This window comes from Cetorhinus maximus, chromosome 7, assembly GCF_964194155.1.
Source record: "Cetorhinus maximus chromosome 7, sCetMax3.hap1.1, whole genome shotgun sequence".
NCBI lineage: Eukaryota > Metazoa > Chordata > Chondrichthyes > Lamniformes > Cetorhinidae > Cetorhinus > Cetorhinus maximus.
Window position 1 is genome coordinate 8,344,656 of NC_135885.1, and position 21,107 is coordinate 8,365,762.

Consider the following 21,107-nt stretch of genomic DNA (forward strand, 5'->3'; position numbering starts at 1 on the left):
GTGTGTGTGTGTGTGTGTGTGTGTGGGGCTGGTAGTGGTGTGTGTGTGTGTGGGGCTGGTAGTGGTGTGTGTGTGTGTGTGGGGCTGGTAGTGGTGTGTGTGTGTGTGTGTGTGTGTGTGTGGGGCTGGGAGTGGTGTGTGTGTGTGTGTGTGTGTGTGTGTGGGGCTGGTAGTGGTGTGTGTGTGTGTGTGTGTGTGTGTGGCTGGTAGTGGTGTGTGTGTGTGTGTGGGGCTGGTAGTGGTGTGTGTGTGTGTGTGGGGCTGGTAGTGGTGTGTGTGTGGGGCTGGTAGTGGTGTGTGTGTGGGGCTGGTAGTGGTGTGTGTGTGGGGCTGCTAGTGGTGTGTGTGTGGGGCTGCTAGTGGTGTGTGTGTGGGGCTGGTAGTGGTGTGTGTGTGGGGCTGGTAGTGGTGTGTGTGTGGGGCTGGTAGTGGTGTGTGTGTGGGGCTGGTAGTGGTGTGTGTGGGGGGCTGGTAGTGGTGTGTGTGTGGGGCTGGTAGTGGTGTGTGTGGGGGGCTGGTAGTGGTGTGTGTGGGGGGCTGGTAGTGGTGTGTGTGTGGGGCTGGTAGTGGTGTGTGTGTGGGGCTGGTAGTGGTGTGTGTGTGGGGCTGGTAGTGGTGTGTGTGTGGGGCTGGTAGTGGTGTGTGTGTGGGGCTGGTAGTGGTGTGTGTGTGGGGCTGGTAGTGGTGTGTGTTTGGGGCTGGTAGTGGTGTGTGTGTGGGGCTGGTAGTGGTGTGTGTGTGGGGCTGGTAGTGGTGTGTGTGTGGGGCTGGTAGTGGTGTGTGTGTGGGGCTGGTAGTGGTGTGTGTGTGGGGCTGGTAGTGGTGTGTGTGTGGGGCTGGTAGTGGTGTGTGTGTGGGGCTGGTAGTGGTGTGTGTGTGGGGCTGGTAGTGGTGTGTGTGTGGGGCTGGTAGTGGTGTGTGTGTGGGGCTGGTAGTGGTGTGTGTGTGGGGCTGGTAGTGGTGTGTGTGTGGGGCTGGTAGTGGTGTGTGTGTGGGGCTGGTAGTGGTGTGTGTGTGGGGCTGGTAGTGGTGTGTGTGTGGGGCTGGTAGTGGTGTGTGTGTGGGGCTGGTAGTGGTGTGTGTGTGGGGCTGGTAGTGGTGTGTGTGGGGGGCTGGTAGTGGTGTGTGTGGGGGGCTGGTAGTGGTGTGTGTGTGGGGCTGGTAGTGGTGTGTGTGGGGGGCTGGTAGTGGTGTGTGTGGGGGGCTGGTAGTGGTGTGTGTGGGGGGCTGGTAGTGGTGTGTGTGGGGGGCTGGTAGTGGTGTGTGTGGGGGGCTGGTAGTGGTGTGTGTGGGGGGCTGGTAGTGGTGTGTGTGGGGGGCTGGTAGTGGTGTGTGTGGGGGGCTGGTAGTGGTGTGTGTGGGGGGCTGGTAGTGGTGTGTGTGGGGGGCTGGTAGTGGTGTGTGTGGGGGGCTGGTAGTGGTGTGTGTGGGGGGCTGGTAGTGGTGTGTGTGGGGGGCTGGTAGTGGTGTGTGTGGGGGGCTGGTAGTGGTGTGTGTGTGGGGCTGGTAGTGGTGTGTGTGTGGGGCTGGTAGTGGTGTGTGTGTGGGGCTGGTAGTGGTGTGTGTGGGGGGCTGGTAGTGGTGTGTGTGCGGGGCTGGTAGTGGTGTGTGTGCGGGGCTGGTAGTGGTGTGTGTGCGGGGCTGGTAGTGGTGTGTGTGCGGGGCTGGTAGTGGTGTGTGTGCGGGGCTGGTAGTGGTGTGTGTGCGGGGCTGGTAGTGGTGTGTGTGCGGGGCTGGTAGTGGTGTGTGTGCGGGGCTGGTAGTGGTGTGTGTGCGGGGCTGGTAGTGGTGTGTGTGCGGGGCTGGTAGTGGTGTGTGTGCGGGGCTGGTAGTGGTGTGTGTGCGGGGCTGGTAGTGGTGTGTGTGCGGGGCTGGTAGTGGTGTGTGTGCGGGGCTGGTAGTGGTGTGTGTGCGGGGCTGGTAGTGGTGTGTGTGCGGGGCTGGTAGTGGTGTGTGTGTGTGTGTGTGTGTGTGTGTGTGTGTGTGTGGGGCTGGCAGTGGTGTGTGTGTGTGTGTGTGTGTGTGTGTGTGTGTGTGTGTGTGTGTGTGTGGCTGGTAGTGGTGTGTGTGTGTGTGTGTGGCTGGTAGTGGTGTGTGTGTGTGTGGCTGGTAGTGGTGTGTGTGTGTGGCTGGTAGTGGTGTGTGTGTGTGTGGGGGGCTGGTAGTGGTGTGTGTGTGTGGGGCTGGTAGTGGTGTGTGTGTGTGGCTGGTAGTGGTGTGTGTGTGTGGCTGGTAGTGGTGTGTGTGTGTGTGGGGGGCTGGTAGTGGTGTGTGTGTGGGGCTGGTAGTGGTGTGTGTGTGTGTGTGTGTGTGTGGGGCTGGTAGTGGTGTGTGTGTGTGTGTGGGGCTGGTAGTGGTGTGTGTGTGTGTGTGGCTGGTAGTGGTGTGTGTGTGTGGCTGGTAGTGGTGTGTGTGTGTGTGGGGGGCTGGTAGTGGTGTGTGTGTGTGTGTGGGGCTGGCAGTGGTGTGTGTGTGTGTGTGTGTGGGGCTGGCAGTGGTGTGTGTGTGTGTGTGTGTGTGTGTGTGTGTGTGGGGCTGGTAGTGGTGGTGTGTGTGTGTGGGGCTGGTGGTGGTGTGTGTCGGGCTGGTAGTGGTGGTGTGTGTTGGGTTGGGGTGTGTCCAACCATTATTTAATGTATTCCTGGAGGCTGCATCACCTGACTTGCCCTGATAGTTCAGCTATCTGTCAGGCCAACACGTCCATCCATGTGACATACTGCCTTCCTCCACCAATTGAAAAGCAAAATGACTCATTTTCAGGGGACTCAGAAGATGGATCTCCACCCTCCTGCTGCTCCGACTAGGTCCATGGGAACCATTGTTCCAACGAACAAGCCAGTGTTGGACAGCAGGAGGGGAGGTGTATCGAAAATGTTTCACTTTGGCTCTCCATTCGTGTGTCATAGTCACAACACGCAAACTATACGAGTGAGTGATCTAACTCGTACTGCCTTCTGCTGTATTTGGTCTTTTTTGTATAATCCTACATTACAACAATGATTACACTTCAAAAGCACTTCTGTGAAGCACTTTGGGGTGTCCTGAAGTCATGAAAGATGCTACATACATGTAAAATTGTGCCTTTTCTGTAACTGCCCCATCCTTTGCTTTTAATCCATTGCCTACTTTTTCTACAGACAAACTGTGGAGGGAGGGTAAGTACTGCATATGAACAATCATCAAACTCTGTGAAGCTACTGGAGGTTAAGTATCAGAAGCCTATGAAATGCATAACCCCCTCACGTCCATTTCCAAAGGCTGCACTCTGCATGGCTAACAATCGGTATTGGGTTTCCCATCTCATTTAAGAGCACCTTCTCACGTTGTCATTGGTGTATTATATAACCATTTTCATTCTGTAAGTTACTTCATCCTGGTGCTGTGTAATTCAATTCATGCCTCTGCTACTGGTGTCCTGTTCCTGTCTCAGGCAACGTTGGTGTTGTCCTTGAAGCTTGCAAAGAAATTTGACAAACTATGTTCATTCATTTTTTTTTCTGGCAGCTGATCAGATGGTCATTTTTGAGTTTTGGGGAGTCTGGTAATGTTGTACGGTACAGGTTCTGTGTAGCTGGGATTCATATCAGTTCCTGACACCAGTTGTTGTAAGATAATCTGACTGCACTGTTCCTGACGAGGCGATATCCTGTAACATGGAGACAGGAGCTTGCAGGGTCGATGGTTCCAGAGGATGTCTATGAAGTACAGTTGAGATTGTTGGGTTGTTCAGGTTTGTTGAGATGTACAATATTCCCTCAATTCATCAACAGCATCTTGCCTACACTTGGGATGTTTACCATGTCAAAGGTGCCAAGGTGCAGAGGAGATACAGATACCGCTAATGTGACGTCCCTGTTTAAGAAGGGAGGGAGACAAAAAGCAGGAAACTATAGGCTAGTCAGCCTAACATCTGTCGTTGGGGAAAATGCTAGAGTCCATTATTAAGGAAGAAATAGCAGGACATTTAGAAAAGCTTAACGCATTCAAACAGAGTCAACATGGTTTTGTGAAAGGAAAATCATGTTTGACAAATTTGCTAGAGTTCTTTGAGGATATAACAAGCAGAGTTGATGAAGGGGAATCTGTAGAGGTAGTGTATTTGGATTTCCAGAAGGTATTCGATAAGGTGCCACATAAGAGGTTATTGCACAAGATAGGAGCTCACGGTATTGGGGGTAATGTATCAGCATGGATTGACGATTGGTTACACACAGAAGACAGAGTTGGGATTTTTCAGGTTGGAAAGTTGTAACTAGTGGAATGCCACAAGGATCAGTCCTAGGGCCTCAATTATTTACTATCTATATTAATGACTTGGAGAAGGGGGCAGAGTGTAATGTATCCAAATTTGTTGATACAAAAATAGGTGGAAGGGCATGTTGTGATGAGGACATAAGGAACCTGCAAGGGGATATAGACAGGTTGAGTGAGTGGGCAAAAACTTGGCATTTTACACTTTGGTAGGAAAAATTAGAAGGCAGACTATTATTTAAATGGAGAGAGACTCCAAAAAAGTGCAGCACGGGAGGATCTGGGTGTTCTTGTGCATGAAACACAAAAAGTTAGCATGCAGGTGCAGCTAGTAATTAAGAAGGCAAATTTGGCCTGTATTGCTGGGGGTTGGAGTTTAAAAATAAGGAAGTCTTGTTAGAACTGTACAGGGTGTTGGTGAGGCCACACCTGGAGTACTGTGTACAGTTTTGGTCCCCATATTTAAGAAAGGATTTACTGGCATTGGAGGCAGTTCAAAAGAGATTCACTGGCTGATTCCTGGGGTGAAGGGGTTGACTTATCAAGAACGGCTAAACAGGTTAGGCCTTTATTCATTACATTTAGAAGAATGAGGGGTGATCTTATTGAAACATACAAGATTCTGAGGGGGCTTGACAGGGCAGATGTTAAGATGTTTCCACTAGTGAGAGAATCTCACACTAGGGGACATAGTTACAGAATAAGGGGAAACTTGTTTAAAACTGAGATGCGAAGGAATTTCTTATGAGGGAAGTTAATGCCTGGAATTCTCTACCTCAGTTGTGGAGGTTAGGTCGCTGAAAGTATTAAAAGAGGAGGTAGATAGATTTTTGAAATATCGGGGAGTTGGGGGCTATGAGGCAAGAAAGAAGAGTTGAGGCCTGGGGCAGATCAGACAAGATCATCTTGAACGGTGGGGCAGGCTTGAGGGGCCGAATGGCCTACTCCTATTTCTTATGTTCTTATGTACCAAGCAGCTGTGTGGAATGTGATTGAAAACATAGGGTTTGAGGTGGTTTTTAAAGATGGGTAAGAGTAGCAAGATAGAGGGATGAAGAAGGATTGCCAAAGTGGCTGAAGGCTCTGCCTCTGGCTTCTGACCCATCCCACCCTCTGCACGCCCAACTTTGTTTTGTTGTCTGTGGATGGAAGGGCTGGAATGTGAAGCTAAAGTCATTGGCAGAGCTGAGGTTGAGGGAGGAAGGAGATTTATAAATGAGAATGGGCATTTATCTGAGGATTCTGAATTTGAAGTATTCAGTTGCATGACCTCGGTGGCCACAGCATTAATGAGTCTGTGTTCTTCAACAATGGTGGATCTTGACTCCCAAGTCTAGGTTAACCAGTGCAACCAGTCCATTTCCCATCTGTCTTTTCTCTGCATTAAAAGAGAGGGTTGTGCCATACCCTCGCTGTAAAACAAAGGTTTTTAAGATTGTACATTCAGCAGAAAAAAGGGGGCTTTTATTCCAACTACCTAGGCTGTATTCACACCAAGTCCTTGAGGTAAAAGACCAGTATCTTTAATCTGTTACATCATGCAGTCTTTAGAGGAAAGATGTGCAGTCCCATCATTCACACACCATTACCTGTGTTCACTGACCTACATTAGCTCCTGGTCCAGCAATTCCTCAAAATTTAAAAGCTGCCATCCTTGTATTTAAATTCCTCCACAGCCTTGCCCCTCATCTCTGTAAATCTGCAAGCAACCAAGCTCTGCTCCGCCAGTTTTGGCCTCTTGTGCTTCCCCAATTTCCATTGTCCCACCATTGCCAGCCATGGTTCCAGCTGCCTAGGATTTGGAAGTCTAAGCCTTAAGCCTACCTGCCTCTCTACCTGTCGTTCCTCTTAAGCCTCTGCTCAAAAACACATGTCATTTGACTAAGCTTTTGTTCACACCTCCTGCTGTAATAGATCGGGGTCCGTTTTTGTCAGGTTACTCTTGGTAAAGCATTTTTGTGATATTTTGCCACATAAAGGCATCGTATCAAAGTCAAGCTGTTACTGTGCCACTCAGCCCAAACCTAAATTGCCATGTGATCACCTTGTGAACATTTACTGTGTCATTTGAATCCATTATTAAGGTAGCCGTAGCAGAACATTTAGAAAATCCTAATGCAATCAATCAGAGTCAACATGGTTTTGTGAAAGGAAAATTGTCTTTGACGATAAAGCAAACAGGGTGGATAAGGGGGAACCAGTAGGTGTATGACATTTCCAAAAGGTTTCGACACAAGGTAAGAGCTCATGGTGTTGAGGATCATATATTAGGAAAATTTGGCAGATGTGGGGAAAATGTGGGGTTGTCCACTTTGGTAGGAAGAATAGAAAAACAGAATATTATTTAAATGGAAAGAGACTGCAGTATGCAGTCCTGGGGGTTACCATTGACCAGAAACTGAACTGGACGAGCCACATAAATACTGTAGCTATGGGAGCAGGTCAGAGAGGCCAGGAATCCTGCGGCGAGTAGCTCACCACCTGCCTCCCCAAAGCCTGTCCACCATCTACAAGGCACAAGTCAGGAGTGTGTTGGAATACTCTCCAGTTGCCTGGATGAGTGCAGCCCCAACAACACGCGAGAAGCTTGACACCATCCAGGAGAAAGCAGCCCGCTTGATTGGCACCCCAGCAATAAACATCCACTCCCTCCACCACCGTCTAACAGTAACAGCAGTGTGTACCATCTACAAGGTACACTGCAGGAACTCATCAAGGTTCCTTAGACCTTCCAAACCCATGACCACTGCCACCTAGAAGGGCAAGGGCAGCAGATACATGGAAACACCACCACCTGGAAGTTGCCCTCCAAGTCACTCACCATCCTGACTTGGAAATATATCGCCGTTCCTTCACTGTCGCTGGGTCAAAATCTTGGAACCCCCTCCCTAACAGCACTGTGGGTGTACCTACACCATATGGACTGCAGCGGTTGAAGAAGGCAGCTTATCTCCACCACCTCAAGGGCAATTAGGGATGGGCAATAAATGCTGGCCCAGCCAGTGATGCCCACATCCCATAGAAATGCTGTGTTACAGAGGGCTCTGGGTATCCTTGCACATAAATCTAAAAAAAGTTAGCGTGCAGGCACAGCAAGTAACTGGAAGGCAAATGGAATATTGGACTTTATTGTTAGGGGAATGGAGTATAAAAGTAGGGAAGTATTGCTACAGCTGTATAGCTATTATTAAAGATGTTATGTAGAGCACTTAGATAAATTCAAGGTAACCAGGCAGAGTCAACATGGTTTTGTGAAAAGGAAATCACATTTAACCAATTTATTGGAGTTCTTTGAAGAAGCAACATGTGCTGTGGATAAGTGGGAAATGATGGGTGTACTGTACTTAGATTTCCAGAAGACATTTGATATGGTGCCACATCAAAGGTTATTGTGGAATATCAAAGCTTATGGTATGGGGGGGCAACACATTGTCATAGAAATAAGATTGGCTGGTTAACAGGAAACAAGAGCAAAAATGGGTCTTTTTCTGGCTGGCAGGACGTAACGAGTGGTGTACCACAGGAATTCGTGCTGGGGTCTCAACCTTTTACAATTTATATAAATCACTTGGATGAAGGGACCCAAGGTATGCTTGCTAATCCAGCTGATGATACAAAGACATGTAGGAAAGTAAATTGTGAAGAGGACGTGAGGCTGCAAAGGGATACAGATAGCTAAAGTGAGTGGGCAAAGATCTGGTAAATGGGTATAATGTGGGAAAATTTGAAATTGTCCATTATTGTCGGAAGAATAAAGTAGTAGTATTATCTAAATGGTGAGAGATTACAGTGCTCTGAGATGCAGAGGGACCTGTGCATCCTAGTGCATGAATCGCAAAAGGTTAGTATGCAGGTACAGCAAGTAATTAGGAAAGTTAATAGAACATTATCGTTTATTGTGAGGGGAATAGAGTGCAAAAGCATGGAGGTTAAAAAGGGCATTGGGGACATCTGGAGTACTGTGTACACTATTGGTCTCCTTGTTTAAGGAAGGATCTAAATGCATTGGAAACAGTTCAGAGAAGGTTTACTAGGCTACTAGTTGGAATGGACAGGTTGTCTTATGAGGGAAGATTGGACAGGCTAGGCTTGTATCCGCTGGAGTTTAGAAGAGTAAATGGTGACTTGATTGAAACGTATAAGACCCTGAGGGGTCTGGTGGATGTGGAAACAATGTTCCCTCTTGCAGGAGAATCTAGAATAGGGGCCACCCATTTAAGACAGATGAGGAGAATTTTTTTCTGAGGGTCGTGAGTCTTTGGAACTCTGCTTCCACTGCCTTCTAAGGAAGAGAGTCTTTGAATATTTTTTGAGGCAGAGGTAGATAGATTCTTGATAAGCAAAGGGTGAAAGGTTATAGGGGTAGGAGGGAATGTGGAGTTCAGGTTACAATTAGATCAACCATCATCTCATTGAATGGTGGAGCAGGCTCAAGGGGCCGAGTGGCCTACTCCTGCTCCTAAGTCATATGTTTGTATCTTATTGAAACATAAGATCTGAGGGGGCTTGTCAGGGTAGATGCTGGGAGGATATTTCCCCTCTTGGGGGCATCTAGAACTAGGGGATATAGTTTCAGAATGATGGGGGGGTCTTATTTAAGATGGAGGTGAGGTGAAATTTTTTTTCTGATGGTTATTAACCTTTGGAATTCTCTACCCCAGAGAGCAGTAGAAGCTTGGTCACTGAATATAATCAAGGCTAAGTTGGACAGATTTTTGATTGACAGGAGAGTTGAGGATTATGGGGGGGACAGACAGGAGAGTGGAGTTGAGGAGAGTTGAGGGTTATGGGGGCGACAGACAGGAGAGTGGAGTTGAGGAGAGTTGAGGATTATGGGGGGGGACAGACAGGAGAGTGGAGTTGAGGAGAGTTGAGGGTTATGGGGGGACAGACAGGAGAATGGAGTTGAGGAGAGTTGAGGGTTATGGGGGCGACAGACAGGAGAGTGGAGTTGGGCCACGATCAGGTCAGCCATGTTGTTATTGAATGTTGGAACAAGCTTGATGGACTGATGAATGGCCTGCTGCTCCTATTTCTTGTGCTCTCCGAAACAACTCCTGTCATATTGTAGACAGTAAATCATTTGTTTAAAAATTTCTTGGCTGCCTATTGGCTGCTCAGAAATGGCACTCGAACGTTTGAGCAAGAAGCCCCCACCCACTGAATCAATCTATAACCCTCACTGGAAAACCATGAAGGTGATTTTAGATGTATGAAGTGGGAACTGTGGTCCCTTGAGGACCAGGGCCAATCACTGTTCACAATTTATATCAACGCTTTATTTCAACACAGATAAGCCGTGTGAGGCATTATATCTGTTAAGAGGAATAAGGAGGTTGTACATTTCTGAATGGCAGCAGGTCAGTAACGTCATGATAAGAACAAACTAGGGTTTATTTCTCAAGAGATAGAATTGGAAGTAGGGAAGTTTTATGTTAAACTTGTATCAAATGTCGTCTTTGTCCTTTTTCATTCTTTCATGGGATGTGGGCATCGCTGGCAAGGCCGGCATTTGCTGCCCATCCCTAATTGCATTGAGTGGCTTGCTAAGAGGATAGAGTCAGAGATTGAGTCAACCACGTTGCTGTGGGTCTGGAGTCACATGTAGGCCAGAGCAGGTAAGGACGGCAGATTTCCTTCCCTAAAGGACATTAGTGAACCAGATGGGTTTTTGACGATGAGCGATGATAGTTTCATGGTCACCGTTACTGAGACTTTATTTCAATTCCAGATTTATTAATTAAGTTTAAATTCCACCAGCTGCCACGGTGGGATTTTAACCCATGTCCGCACAGCATTAGACTGGGCCCCTGGACTACTCGTCCAGTGACATTGTCACCATCTCCCCAGCTACACCTGTGTACTGCATACAATTCTAGTCACCATATTAGGAAAAATGATATAGACACTGGAGAGGGTGCGAGGAAAAAAAGGTTTAACCTCTCAATTCTGCTATCAATTTTGTAAATCTATCAGGAGAGAATGAGCAGGCTGTTTGGTTTCTTTTGAATAGTGAAGCTAAGGAGTGACTTAAGTCTTTAACATTATGAAAGGCTTTGATAGAGCAGGCACACAGAGTGTGCCTCCCCTGTGGAGAAGGCAAAATTAGATAGAGGCCGTCAATATAAGAGAGTCGACCGAGTTAGATAGGTTCTTGATTGGTGAGGGGATCAAAGGTTACGGGGAGAAGCCAGGAGAATGGGGTTGAGAACCTTATCAGCCTTGATTGAATGGCGGAGCAGACTTGATGGGCCAAATGGCCTAATTTCTGCTCCTACGTCTCTGATAGAGTCACCGAGAAATCAAACGGGAAAATTCAGAAGAAACAACTTCTGCAGAGTGGTGAGAATGTGGAGCTCACCACCATGGGGAGTAGCTGAGAGAAATACAGACGCATTTAAGGAGAGGCTAGATAAGCACATGAGGGGAGAAGGGAATAGAGTTATACTGATCAAGTTAGAAGAGGAAGGATAGGCCGAATGGCCTATTTCTTTGTAAAAAATCCACTGCTATTGCCAGCTTAACAGGAATAGCTAAATGTCCTGGGTGTAGAGAAATTCTGTACAGGAGTGAGTGAATGCAGCAGGGTTCAGCGCAGATACTGGACTTTTCCCATGGAAAGCAGACCTGCTCCAGCCTGTCACCTGGTAAATTACCATCTTCCCTTGCTAGGGTGCCTGTGAACGTGTGAGCAGGGGTTTGATTTGCCCATTCACTGTCCTTTTTGTTTTGTTTTTCTCTGTGCCGGGCAATGATTGTGTATATTTTTCTTTTCCACACGGCTATATCTGAGCTTCTGTTAGGAGGCTTGCTTACATTGTTATAATGTCCCCTCCTTTCAGACCTACACTGGCTCCATCCTGGTTGCAGTGAACCCCTACCAGCTGCTGCCAATCTACACTGCTGAACAAATCCGGTATTACACGAACCGGAAGATCGGGGAAATGCCGCCTCACATCTTTGCCATCGCTGACAACTGCTATTTCAACATGCAACGTAACAACAAGGACCAGTGCTGCATCATAAGGTGAGTCAAGATCACACGGTGGTGAATTCTCGCTGTGGCTGTTGCACAAAGTACTGTGGGTGCTGGAAACACGCGGTGGGTCTGGCAGCAGCTGTGGAGGGAGAAGCGGAGTTAATGGTCCAGATGTTGCAGTCAGCGGAGCGATTACCGCCGGCCGTGAAGGTCTCGGCACCCTTAGCGTTTGCGGAACTTCCGATCCGGCTGAAGCAATGACACTGCGGCGCGGCCATCCACGGGGAACACGGGCGAAGAGGGCACAACCCCCTCTCTTGCGGCCGGCTGCCAGGTCGGTTTTCAGCGGGTAGTCAGGTTGTGGGGGTCAGGGGAGGTTAGGGTCAGGGGGTTCGCGTCAGATGGGGGCGGGGTGGCCTGTGTCGTGTCAGGGCTGGGGGCGGTGTTGGGGATGTGGGGGTTGGTGGGTTAAGTTATATTGTTACGCCAGCGATTAAACAGTTTAATCTTGTATAAAGGCCTGGCACTTCAAGGGTTAATTTGGGAATGAGTGCAGTGCTGCCCACACAGTGATGTAAGAGAACATATAATCTGTACCTTAGGAACAGTGTAGTGTTGGACAGAGTCGTGTGTAGAAGCAAGCATGGAGACAGATCCTGGCTTGAACCCTTTAGTGTACTTGTTATATGGTTTCCAGTAGTTGAGAAATACTTACATAAAAGCAAAATACTGCAGATGCTGGAAATCTGAAAGAAAAACAAAAATAGCTGGAAAAACTCAGCAGGTCTGACAGCATCTGCATAGAGGAACACAGTTAACTTTTCGAGTCCGTATGACTCTTCATTAGAACTAAAGAAAAATTGAAATGAGATGAAATATAAGCTGTTAGAGGGGGGTGGGACAGGTGGAGCTGGATAGGGGGCCTGTGATAGGTGGAGGCAAAGAAGAGGTTGCCAAAGATGTCATAGACAAAAGGACAAAGGGGGTGTTGCCGGTGGTGATATTAGCTGAGGAATGTGCTAATGATGACATTAAGGGTAGAAAGCAGGATGAGCAAGTGACAGCCCTAGTACGAGTGGGGTGGGTGAAGGGATCGAAATGAGCTAAAAGGTGAAGATAAAACAGTGAATGGAAATACATTTAAAACTAATAGAAATAGGTGGAAAAAGAAATATATATATTTCAATGTTAAGTCCGGAAGGCTGTAAAGTGCCTGATCGGAAGATGAGGTGCTGTTCCTCCAGTTTGTGTTGAGCTTCACTGGAACATCCTGGCCTTTGTATCTGGAGCTTTGGAGACCTATAAACATACGAATCAGGAGCAGGAGTAGGCCATTCAGCCCCTCGAGCCTGTCCTGCCATTCAATAAGATCATGGCTAATCTAATTTTAACCTCAACTCCACATTCCTGCCTACCCCCAATAACCTTTCACCCCCTTGCTTATCAAGAATTATCTACTTCTGCCTTTAAAGATATTCAAAGACTCTGCCTCAACCACCTTTTGAGGAAGAGAATTCCAAAGACACTCAGCCCTCAGAGAAAAAACTTCTCCTCCTCCTCTGCCTTATATGCATATGACCCCTTATTTTTAAACACTGAGCCCTAATTCTAGATCCTTTCCACATCATCCTGCCAAGACCCCTCAGGATTTTATGTTTCAATTGTTATTGTGATGAAAGTATAATAATTTTCATGATATTTTTCTGGTTTATTGTGAAGTAGGTTTATGGGGGTAAGTACTGTTGGGTCTGTCTTTGATTAATTGCATTTGGAGTCAAGTAGACTGCAAGTTTGGAATTATCAAAAGAAGCTAGGTGCATGACATGCTAATGAATAAACATAGATACTGGTTTAGCATGTCAGGTGTGAAGGGAATTTGTATTTTTAGATAAATGAAGAGATTTGGATTTCAAAGGGATGTTCGCCTTGCTTATCTGGCTAAGGAGTGTGTTTATTTTTCCCAAAGGTTACTGACTGTATTGGCAACATGAAACTTTTTTATAATATGAGGAAGATACAGTTTCAAAGACATGTGGAACAATAGGATTTACATATTAAGAAGAGAGAGGCATATATAAAGGAGAATGAAAGGCTATGTGTCAGAAGGCCGTGTAAGATCTGACAGGAGTGTGTGAAGTAGCCTTAATGAAGCCTCCAAGCATTTGTGCATGAGTCTGCTATATAACCAAACTGAAGTTGGGGAAAAGCCATTTGGAATTCCACTGTCAAGTGGGTGTTGTGTTAACTTGCTGGTTCCGTTTTAAATCTAAAATCTATTCTGGACCGTTACCTTAAAGAGATTGTAACTGGGGTCAGGTTAATTCGGAATTTTAGAAGTTTTATTACGGTAGTAAGTAATTGTAGCCTTATGTATGTGCTTGAAATCCTTTATATTTTGTTAATAAATAATTTAATTTTTAAAACCTCTAAAGGTCTTGCTGGACTTATTACTTCTGAATTCAGTGCAGGCATCACGTGATTAAAAACAAATTGCAAAACCATTGTGATAGCGCGACTAAGTTCCCCTTGTGGATTTGGGTCAGCTTGACATGCAGAATCTGCCATGTCATAACACTCTTCTCATCTCCAGTGGATACAAGCCTAACTTGCCCAGCCTTTCTTAAGACAACCTGCCCATTCCAGGTGTTAATCTAGTAAACCTTCCCTGAACTGCTCCAATGTATTTACATTCTTCAATAAGGAGACCAATACTGTACACAATACTCCAGATCTGCTCTCACCGATGCCCTGTATAACTGAAGCATAACCTCCCTACTCCTGTATTCAATTCCCCTTGCAATAAATGATAGCAGTCTATTAGCTTTCCTAATTACTTGCTGTACCTGCATCCTAACCTTTTGCGAATCATATTTCTCTCTGAACCAAAGTAATTTTTTTGCCTCCTCCGCTAAACAAGTGTTTCATTGCAGCAGTCCAGTTGCATCTGATCCTGAACAACTTTCACCCTAGGAGTTAGACTCCAGTAATAAGTGAGGTGATATGTCATTCATTCCTAGATTAACGTTGATCTGGCTTTGAGTGAGGGATATCTTTGATTCCTGCCTCTGTGTCAGAGGATATGCATTTGAGATGTGGTATGGCTTAACTACTCGCTCTCTCTCTCGCGCTCTCTCTCTCTCTCGTCGATTTAAGTGGGTTCCATGCCTGTGTGATCAGCTTTGGGTCGACATTGGCCTATCCGTAATTCAGGACAGGAAGTTCCTTGAACGATTTGTCTGACCCGGAAGTGCTTGTAAAACTGACGTCTGCCAGTAGTATGGTTAAAATGGCTGCTTTGCCTGGTACAAAAGGTTCTTAAAAAGAAAAATATTCCTGTTTTTTTTTAAGCCAGTTTTCATAATGTAATATCAATACTTTGAGCTAAGGAGAGGCAGGACTTGATTTTTTGAATGTTTTCTCCCTGTAATGCTGGATACCAAGGAATCATGTGCAACAGTGGTCACAAGGATTTCATAAGTGTAGGAGCCCCATTGTATAATTCCTGCATTTTGATTAAACTGGTTAACCCATGGTCCAGGGAGAAATATGTGCCAGCTCTCAAATGGGTCAGAATTCAGGGGGATAGAAAAATAGGCAGGGATTGATTCCATTCCAATCTCCATCACCATGTGTCAAGGATCCTGCTCCAATCTCCATCCCCCACACCTGTCCAGGGTACAACACATCATTGAAAACGGGTCACATAAAAAGAGTGCACCCTCTGTGTAAAAGGTATAATAAAGTGCGTTCTGAGTAACCCCGACGCAGCTTCACTCCTTGGTTACTTTTGCACTGGCGTTGTCGAGGAATATAAACTTGTGATTTTATGAGCCCTTTACCTAAGCTTGGCTAAAGGGCTAAGGTTCGAACGTAAGTGTTAACCGGTGTTGTTTTTGTGTTTAGTGGAGAGTCCGGCGCTGGAAAAACCGAGAGCACAAAACTCATCCTACAGTTCCTGGCAGCTATTAGTGGCCAGCACTCCTGGATTGAACAGCAAGTACTTGAGGCAAATCCCATTCTAGAAGGTGAGTGGGAGAAATTGTGGTAACCTTGAGTTGAGATCTTGAGCTGTTAGCCGTGCTATATCCACCCGAGGCCTCGGCACTTGATCTGGAAGCACAAAAAGTAAATTTGTGAACAATGTATACATTTTAATATTCTCTAAAAATAGAAGCCCTACCACTTAATGTATGTGCACTTGATCTACTTTTGATATATTTTGCCTTTCTGTCAGTTCAACAAGTGTAACGCCTTTAGCATAGTAAAAGATCCAACCGCATAAGGGGTTATTAGGGCAGGTAGGTTTTAAGGAGAGAAAAGTAAAGAAATGGCAAGGTATAGGCAGTGAATTGCAGAGCTTAGGGCCCAGACAACTGAAGGCACCAGTGGTGGAGCGAAGGTAATCTGGATGGGCAAAAGGCCAGAATTGAAGGAGGACGGAGGGTTGTGGGGCTGGAGGAGATTATGGACGTGGGAGAGGTGAGGCCATGGGGGGATTTTGATCTCTGGGTGGGAATTTTGAAAATAGGGCATTGCTGGACCAGGAGCCAATGTAGGTCAGTCCAGGAGTGAAGTGTGAATGGGACTTTGTGTGAGCTAAGATAAAACAGTGTTGGGTAGAGTAATGAAGCCATGAAGATGATAACTGTCCAAGACTCTTTCCCACCTTATTTCCTAATCAGGCCTAGAGCCTAATGATATACATCCTAGTGATTTTAAGACATGTATTGTGGTGGACTTTTATTTAGAGTATATCCCTCCTGTTTTGAGCTTTTGTGTGCGTCGAAACCTAACAATTGAGGTTGTTAGTTTTAGAATATCTGCAACCTGTGATTTTATAAACAGAAAATTCTGGGAATACTCATCAGGCCTGGCGGCATCTGTGGAGAGAAACAGAGTTAACGTTTCAGGTTGACGACCTCTCCTCAAAACTGGGAAAAGTTAGAGAGAGAGAATGGGGGGGGTGGTAAGTGGTGGAGGGGAAGAAAAACAAAATGGAAGGTCTGCGATAGGGTGGAAAGCAGGAGAGATTAAATGACACAACAGCTGATGATGCAGGCAAAAGGGGTTGGTAACAGAACAAATGAAGAAGTAAAAGATGGTCTCAAAGGTGTAAATGGCAACAGAAGAACCATTTACCTACAAGATGCACTGCAGGAATTCAGTAAGGTTCCTTAGACAGCACCTTCCAAACCCACAACCACTACCATCTAGAAGGACAAGGGCAGCAGATAGATGGGAACACCACCTACCTGGAAGTTCCCCTCCAAGTCACTCACCACCCTGACTTGGAAATATATCGGCCGTTCCTTCACTGTCGCTGGGTCAGAATCCTGGAGCTCCCTCCCTGACAGCACTGTGGGTGTACCTACACCACATGGACTGCAGCGGTTCAAGAAGGCAGCTCACCACCACCTTCTCAAGGGCAACTAGGGATGGGCAATAAATGCTGGTCCAGCCAGTGAAGCCCACATCCCACGAATGATTCATTTTTGGGGAACAAAAAAGCACCTGTCTCAAAAAATGGGAGAGGTGCTTATGATGTGCAATTGTTGAACTTGATTTCAAGCCAGTGAGGCTGTAAAGGGCCTCAGAGAAAGATGAGGTGCTGCTGCTGTTGGGCTTCATTAGAACAGGGTGGGTGGTCAGATTGGAAGCTGAGCAGTGAATTAATATCACCGGGCGCATGGAAGGGCAGGGTCACTTTTCAAGGCTGAACAACGAAGCAGTCATTGATCTTATTCTGTCTTCCCAGTGTAGAGGAAACCTGCTGTGCCTATGTGTGTGTGATGCACCGCAGTTTAGAAGTGGATCACTGCACCGTCATGACCTGACCACCTTGCATATTCTTTTCCTCAGCGTTCGGGAATGCCAAAACTATCCGGAATGATAATTCCAGTCGTTTTGGGAAATACATCGACATTCACTTTAATAAGAGAGGGGCTATCGAAGGAGCCAAGATTGAACAATACCTGCTGGAGAAATCTCGAGTCTGTCGGCAGGTAATGAATGTGGAGGCAGCGTTTGAGTGGAAGAATCTTGACTCTTATTGCAAAACGTTTGACTTCCTTTTTGCACCTGTTGCAAAAGGAGGAATAGGAATTTTTGTTTTTATCAACAGTTTTCATTTTCCTTTATCTGTACCGACCCTTTCCAGGTTTGTATAGGGATGGAAGACTTTCTATATTTTATGAAACACACTCTACTTGTAATTCAGAGCAGAGCACAAATTGATAATATTCTCAATGCTATGTTTAATGGGGTTAATCCCTTTGTATGCATGATTGCAAATTTAGCACAGGCACAGATTTGAAATGATTGCAAGAAAACTAAAAGATGCTTTCAGAAAATTAATTTGCAGATTTGAAAGTTTCAGGAGAAAACTAAGACTTCCAGCGAATGAAAGCTTCACTTTTTAAAAATTTCTTCGTTCGTGGGATGTGGGCGTCAGTGGCAAGGCCAGCATTTGTTGTCCATCCCTAATTGCCCCTGAACTGAGTGGCTCGCTAGACCATTTTGGAGGGAATTAAGAGTCAGTGATAATTGTGTAGGCCAGACTAGATAAGATTTCCTTCCTTGAAGGAAATGTCCTGTTCTAAAGGGCATAAGCAATATGGTTGACTCTTAAATGCCCTCTGAAATGGCCTAGCAAGTCACTCAGTTGTATCAAACTGCTACAAAGCCTCAAAAAAGGAATGAAACCAGACGGACTATCCGGCATCAACTTAGGCATCAGGAACAATAAAGGCAAACTCAGCCCTGTCGACTCTGCAAAGTCTTCCTTGCTAACATCTGGAGGCTAGTGCCACAATTGGGAGAGCTGTCTCACAGACTAGTCAAGCAACAGCCTGACATCCTCACGGAATCATATCTTACAGATAATGCCCCAGACACTGCCATCACCATCCCTGGGTATGTCCTGTCTAACTGGTAGGACAGACCCAGCAGAGATAGGTGGCACAGTGGTACACAAGCAGGAGGGAGTTGCCCTGGAAGTCCTCAACAACAGCTCCGGACCCCATGAAGTCTCATGGCATCAGGTCAAACGTGGGCAAGGAAACCTCCTGCTGATTATCACGTACCGCCCTCCCTCAGCTGATGAATCAGTGCTCCTCCATGTTGAACACCACTTGGAGGAAGCACTGAGGGTGCAGAATGTACCTGGGTGGGGAACTTCAATGTCCATCACCAAGAGTGGCTCAGTAGCACCACTACTGATTTGAGTCCTAAATGACATAGCTGCAAAATTGGGTCCGTGGCAGGTGGTGAAAGGACCAACAAGAAGGAAAAACATACTTTACCTCATTCTCAGCAACCTGCCTGCCGCAGATGCATCTGTCCATGATGGTATCGGTAGGAGTGATCACCGCACAGCCATTGTGGAGATGAAATCCTGCCTTCACATTGAGAATACGCTCCATGTTGTGTGGCATTACCACCGTCCTAAATGGGAGAGCTTTTGAACAGATCTAGCAACTTAAGGCTGGGAATCCATGAGGCACTGTGGGCCATCAGCAGCAGAATTGTACTCGAACACAATCTGTAACCTCATGGCCTGGCATATCCCCCACTCTACCATTACCATCAAGCCAGGGGATCAACCCTGGTTCAGTGAAGAATGCGGGCATGCCAGGAGCAGCACCAGGCATACCTAAAAATGAGGTGTTAACCTGGTGAAGCTATAACACAGACTACTTGCATGCCAAACAACATAAGCAGCAAGTGATAGAAAGAGCTAAGCAACCCCACTTGTCTGCCCAATCCACCAATATGTCTATGCCCTTCTAAAGTTCAAGACTATCCTCATCAGAGTTGACAATGCTTCCATTCTTCATATTATCTGCAAATTTTGAAATCATGCCCTGCATACCACAGTCTAGGTCATTAATATATATATCAGGAAGAGCAAGTCTAGGTCATTAATATATATATATCAGGAAGAGCAAGTCTAGGTCATTAATATATATATATCAGGAAGAGCAAGTCTAGGTCATTAATATATATATATCAGGAAGAGCAAGTCTAGGTCATTAATATATATATATCAGGAAGAGCAAGGGTCCCAGCACTGACCCCTGGGGAACTTCACTGCGGACCTTCCTCCAATCTGAACAACAACTATTTATTACTACTGTTACCTGTCACTCAGCCAATTTCTTATCCAAGTGTCTACTTTCTCTTTTATTCCATGACCTAGAATTTTGCTCACAAGTCTGTTGTGTGGCACTGTATCAAATGCTTTTTGGAAATCTATATACACCACTTCAACAGCACTGCCTTTATCAACCTTCTCTGTTTCCACCTTTCCTTAATTATCCTGCACCTGTCGAAGTGACTATTGATTTTGTCCCGAACTGTAGTTTCCAGAAGTTTCCCTACCACTGAATTCAAACTGGTCTGTAGTTGCCAGCATTGTCCTTGCACCCCTTTTTGAACAAGGGTGTAACGTTCACAATTCTCCAGTCCTCTGGCACTACCCCTGTGTCTAAGGAAGAGTGGAAGATTGTCACCAGTGCCTCTGAGATTTCCACACACTCCTCCCTCAGTATCCTTGGACACATCTCATCCAGCCCTGGTACCTTATCAATTTTAAGTTGAGATAGCCTTTCTAACACCTCCTTCCTCTCGATTGTAAATTCCTCAAGTGTACTTCTCTCTCACCTCAGCCTGGGTAGCATCCTCTTCCTTTGTAAAGACAGATGCAAAGCATTTATTTAATGCCTCCTCTACTTCTCCTGCCTCCGCACGCAAGTCTCCTTTTTTATCCCTAATTGCCCCTATTTTACCACCCTTTTATTATTTACATGCTTATAGAAAACCTTGGGATTCGCTTTTATGTTATCTGTTAGTCTCCTCATGCTCCCTCCTTGCCTGCCTAATTAGTTTCTTCACTTCCCCTCTGGTCCTTCTATATTCAGCCTGATTCTCCATTGTATTTTCTCCCTGACACCTGTCGTGCATGCATGTCTTCTTCTTCATCTTCACCTCTGTCTCTCTCATTATCCAGGGTGTTCTAGATTTATTTGTCCTACCTTTCCCCTTCAAGGGAATATTGGCACTGCTTGCAATACTATTTCTTTTGAAGGTAGCCCATTGTTCAGCCATTGTCTTTTCCGCCAGCATTTGATTCCAAATCATTCGACTCGGATGCATTCTCATCCCGTCGAAGTTGGCTTTCCCCCAGTTAATTATCCCTGCTTCTGGATTGTTCCTTGTCCCTTTCTCCATGGCCAAGCTAAACCTTATGGGGAGGATTTTCCCCTCGTCGGACGGGCCTGGGAGCAGCCGTGCAATGGTCCCCGCCCACGATTGGGGCCCCAACCACGCTTTCACGCTGGCTGGCCAATTAACAGCCAGCCGGTGTGAAACGTGCGCTGATGACCCGAGAGGAGCGGAAGCGCTGAAGCGGGCGCTTGGTGAAAACCCCCCCCCTGAAGGCACAGAGCTGCTTCAGGAAGCTGAAGATTTTTAACCTGAAAGATAAAGAGTTTACATACGAGATAGACTTATCCCCACATGTGACTCAGTCACATGAAGAGCGGCATGTGAAAATGGATGTTAAAAATTTTTTTTTTTCCCCCCCAGTAAGCCCACGGGTGAGGTTTTGTTAAAAACGCAAAGACGGCCTGGCCCATTCGCCCGCCCGCTAGCCGAACAGTTGAGCGGGCAGCGAAAAATCCAACTTCATTAATCACTTAATTGTCAACGGGTGCGCAGCCACCTCTCGCCCATGCTCTCACACACGCGCTCGCCCACCGAAAGATCGCAAGAGCGCGTGATGAGATTGGGACGCTCGCCCGACATCACGCACTATTTCACTTCCGTTCGGGATGGGCACGCGCCCAGCCGTGGGACAAAAAATCCTGCCCTAATGATA

At 46.4% G+C, this 21,107-nt stretch overlaps 1 protein-coding gene across 1 annotated transcript in view; it reads left to right on the forward strand.

The window, feature by feature from the left end:
• The window catches only part of myo7aa (myosin VIIAa), a 198,058-nt gene that overhangs the window by 36,076 nt on the left and 140,875 nt on the right, over positions 1-21,107 (forward strand). Inside the window, exons 4-6 of the mRNA XM_078545043.1 lie at positions 11,094-11,278; positions 15,134-15,255; positions 17,090-17,232. Coding sequence (XP_078401169.1) covers positions 11,094-11,278; positions 15,134-15,255; positions 17,090-17,232 — 450 coding nt within the window. The remainder of the gene's footprint in view (positions 1-11,093; positions 11,279-15,133; positions 15,256-17,089; positions 17,233-21,107) is intronic.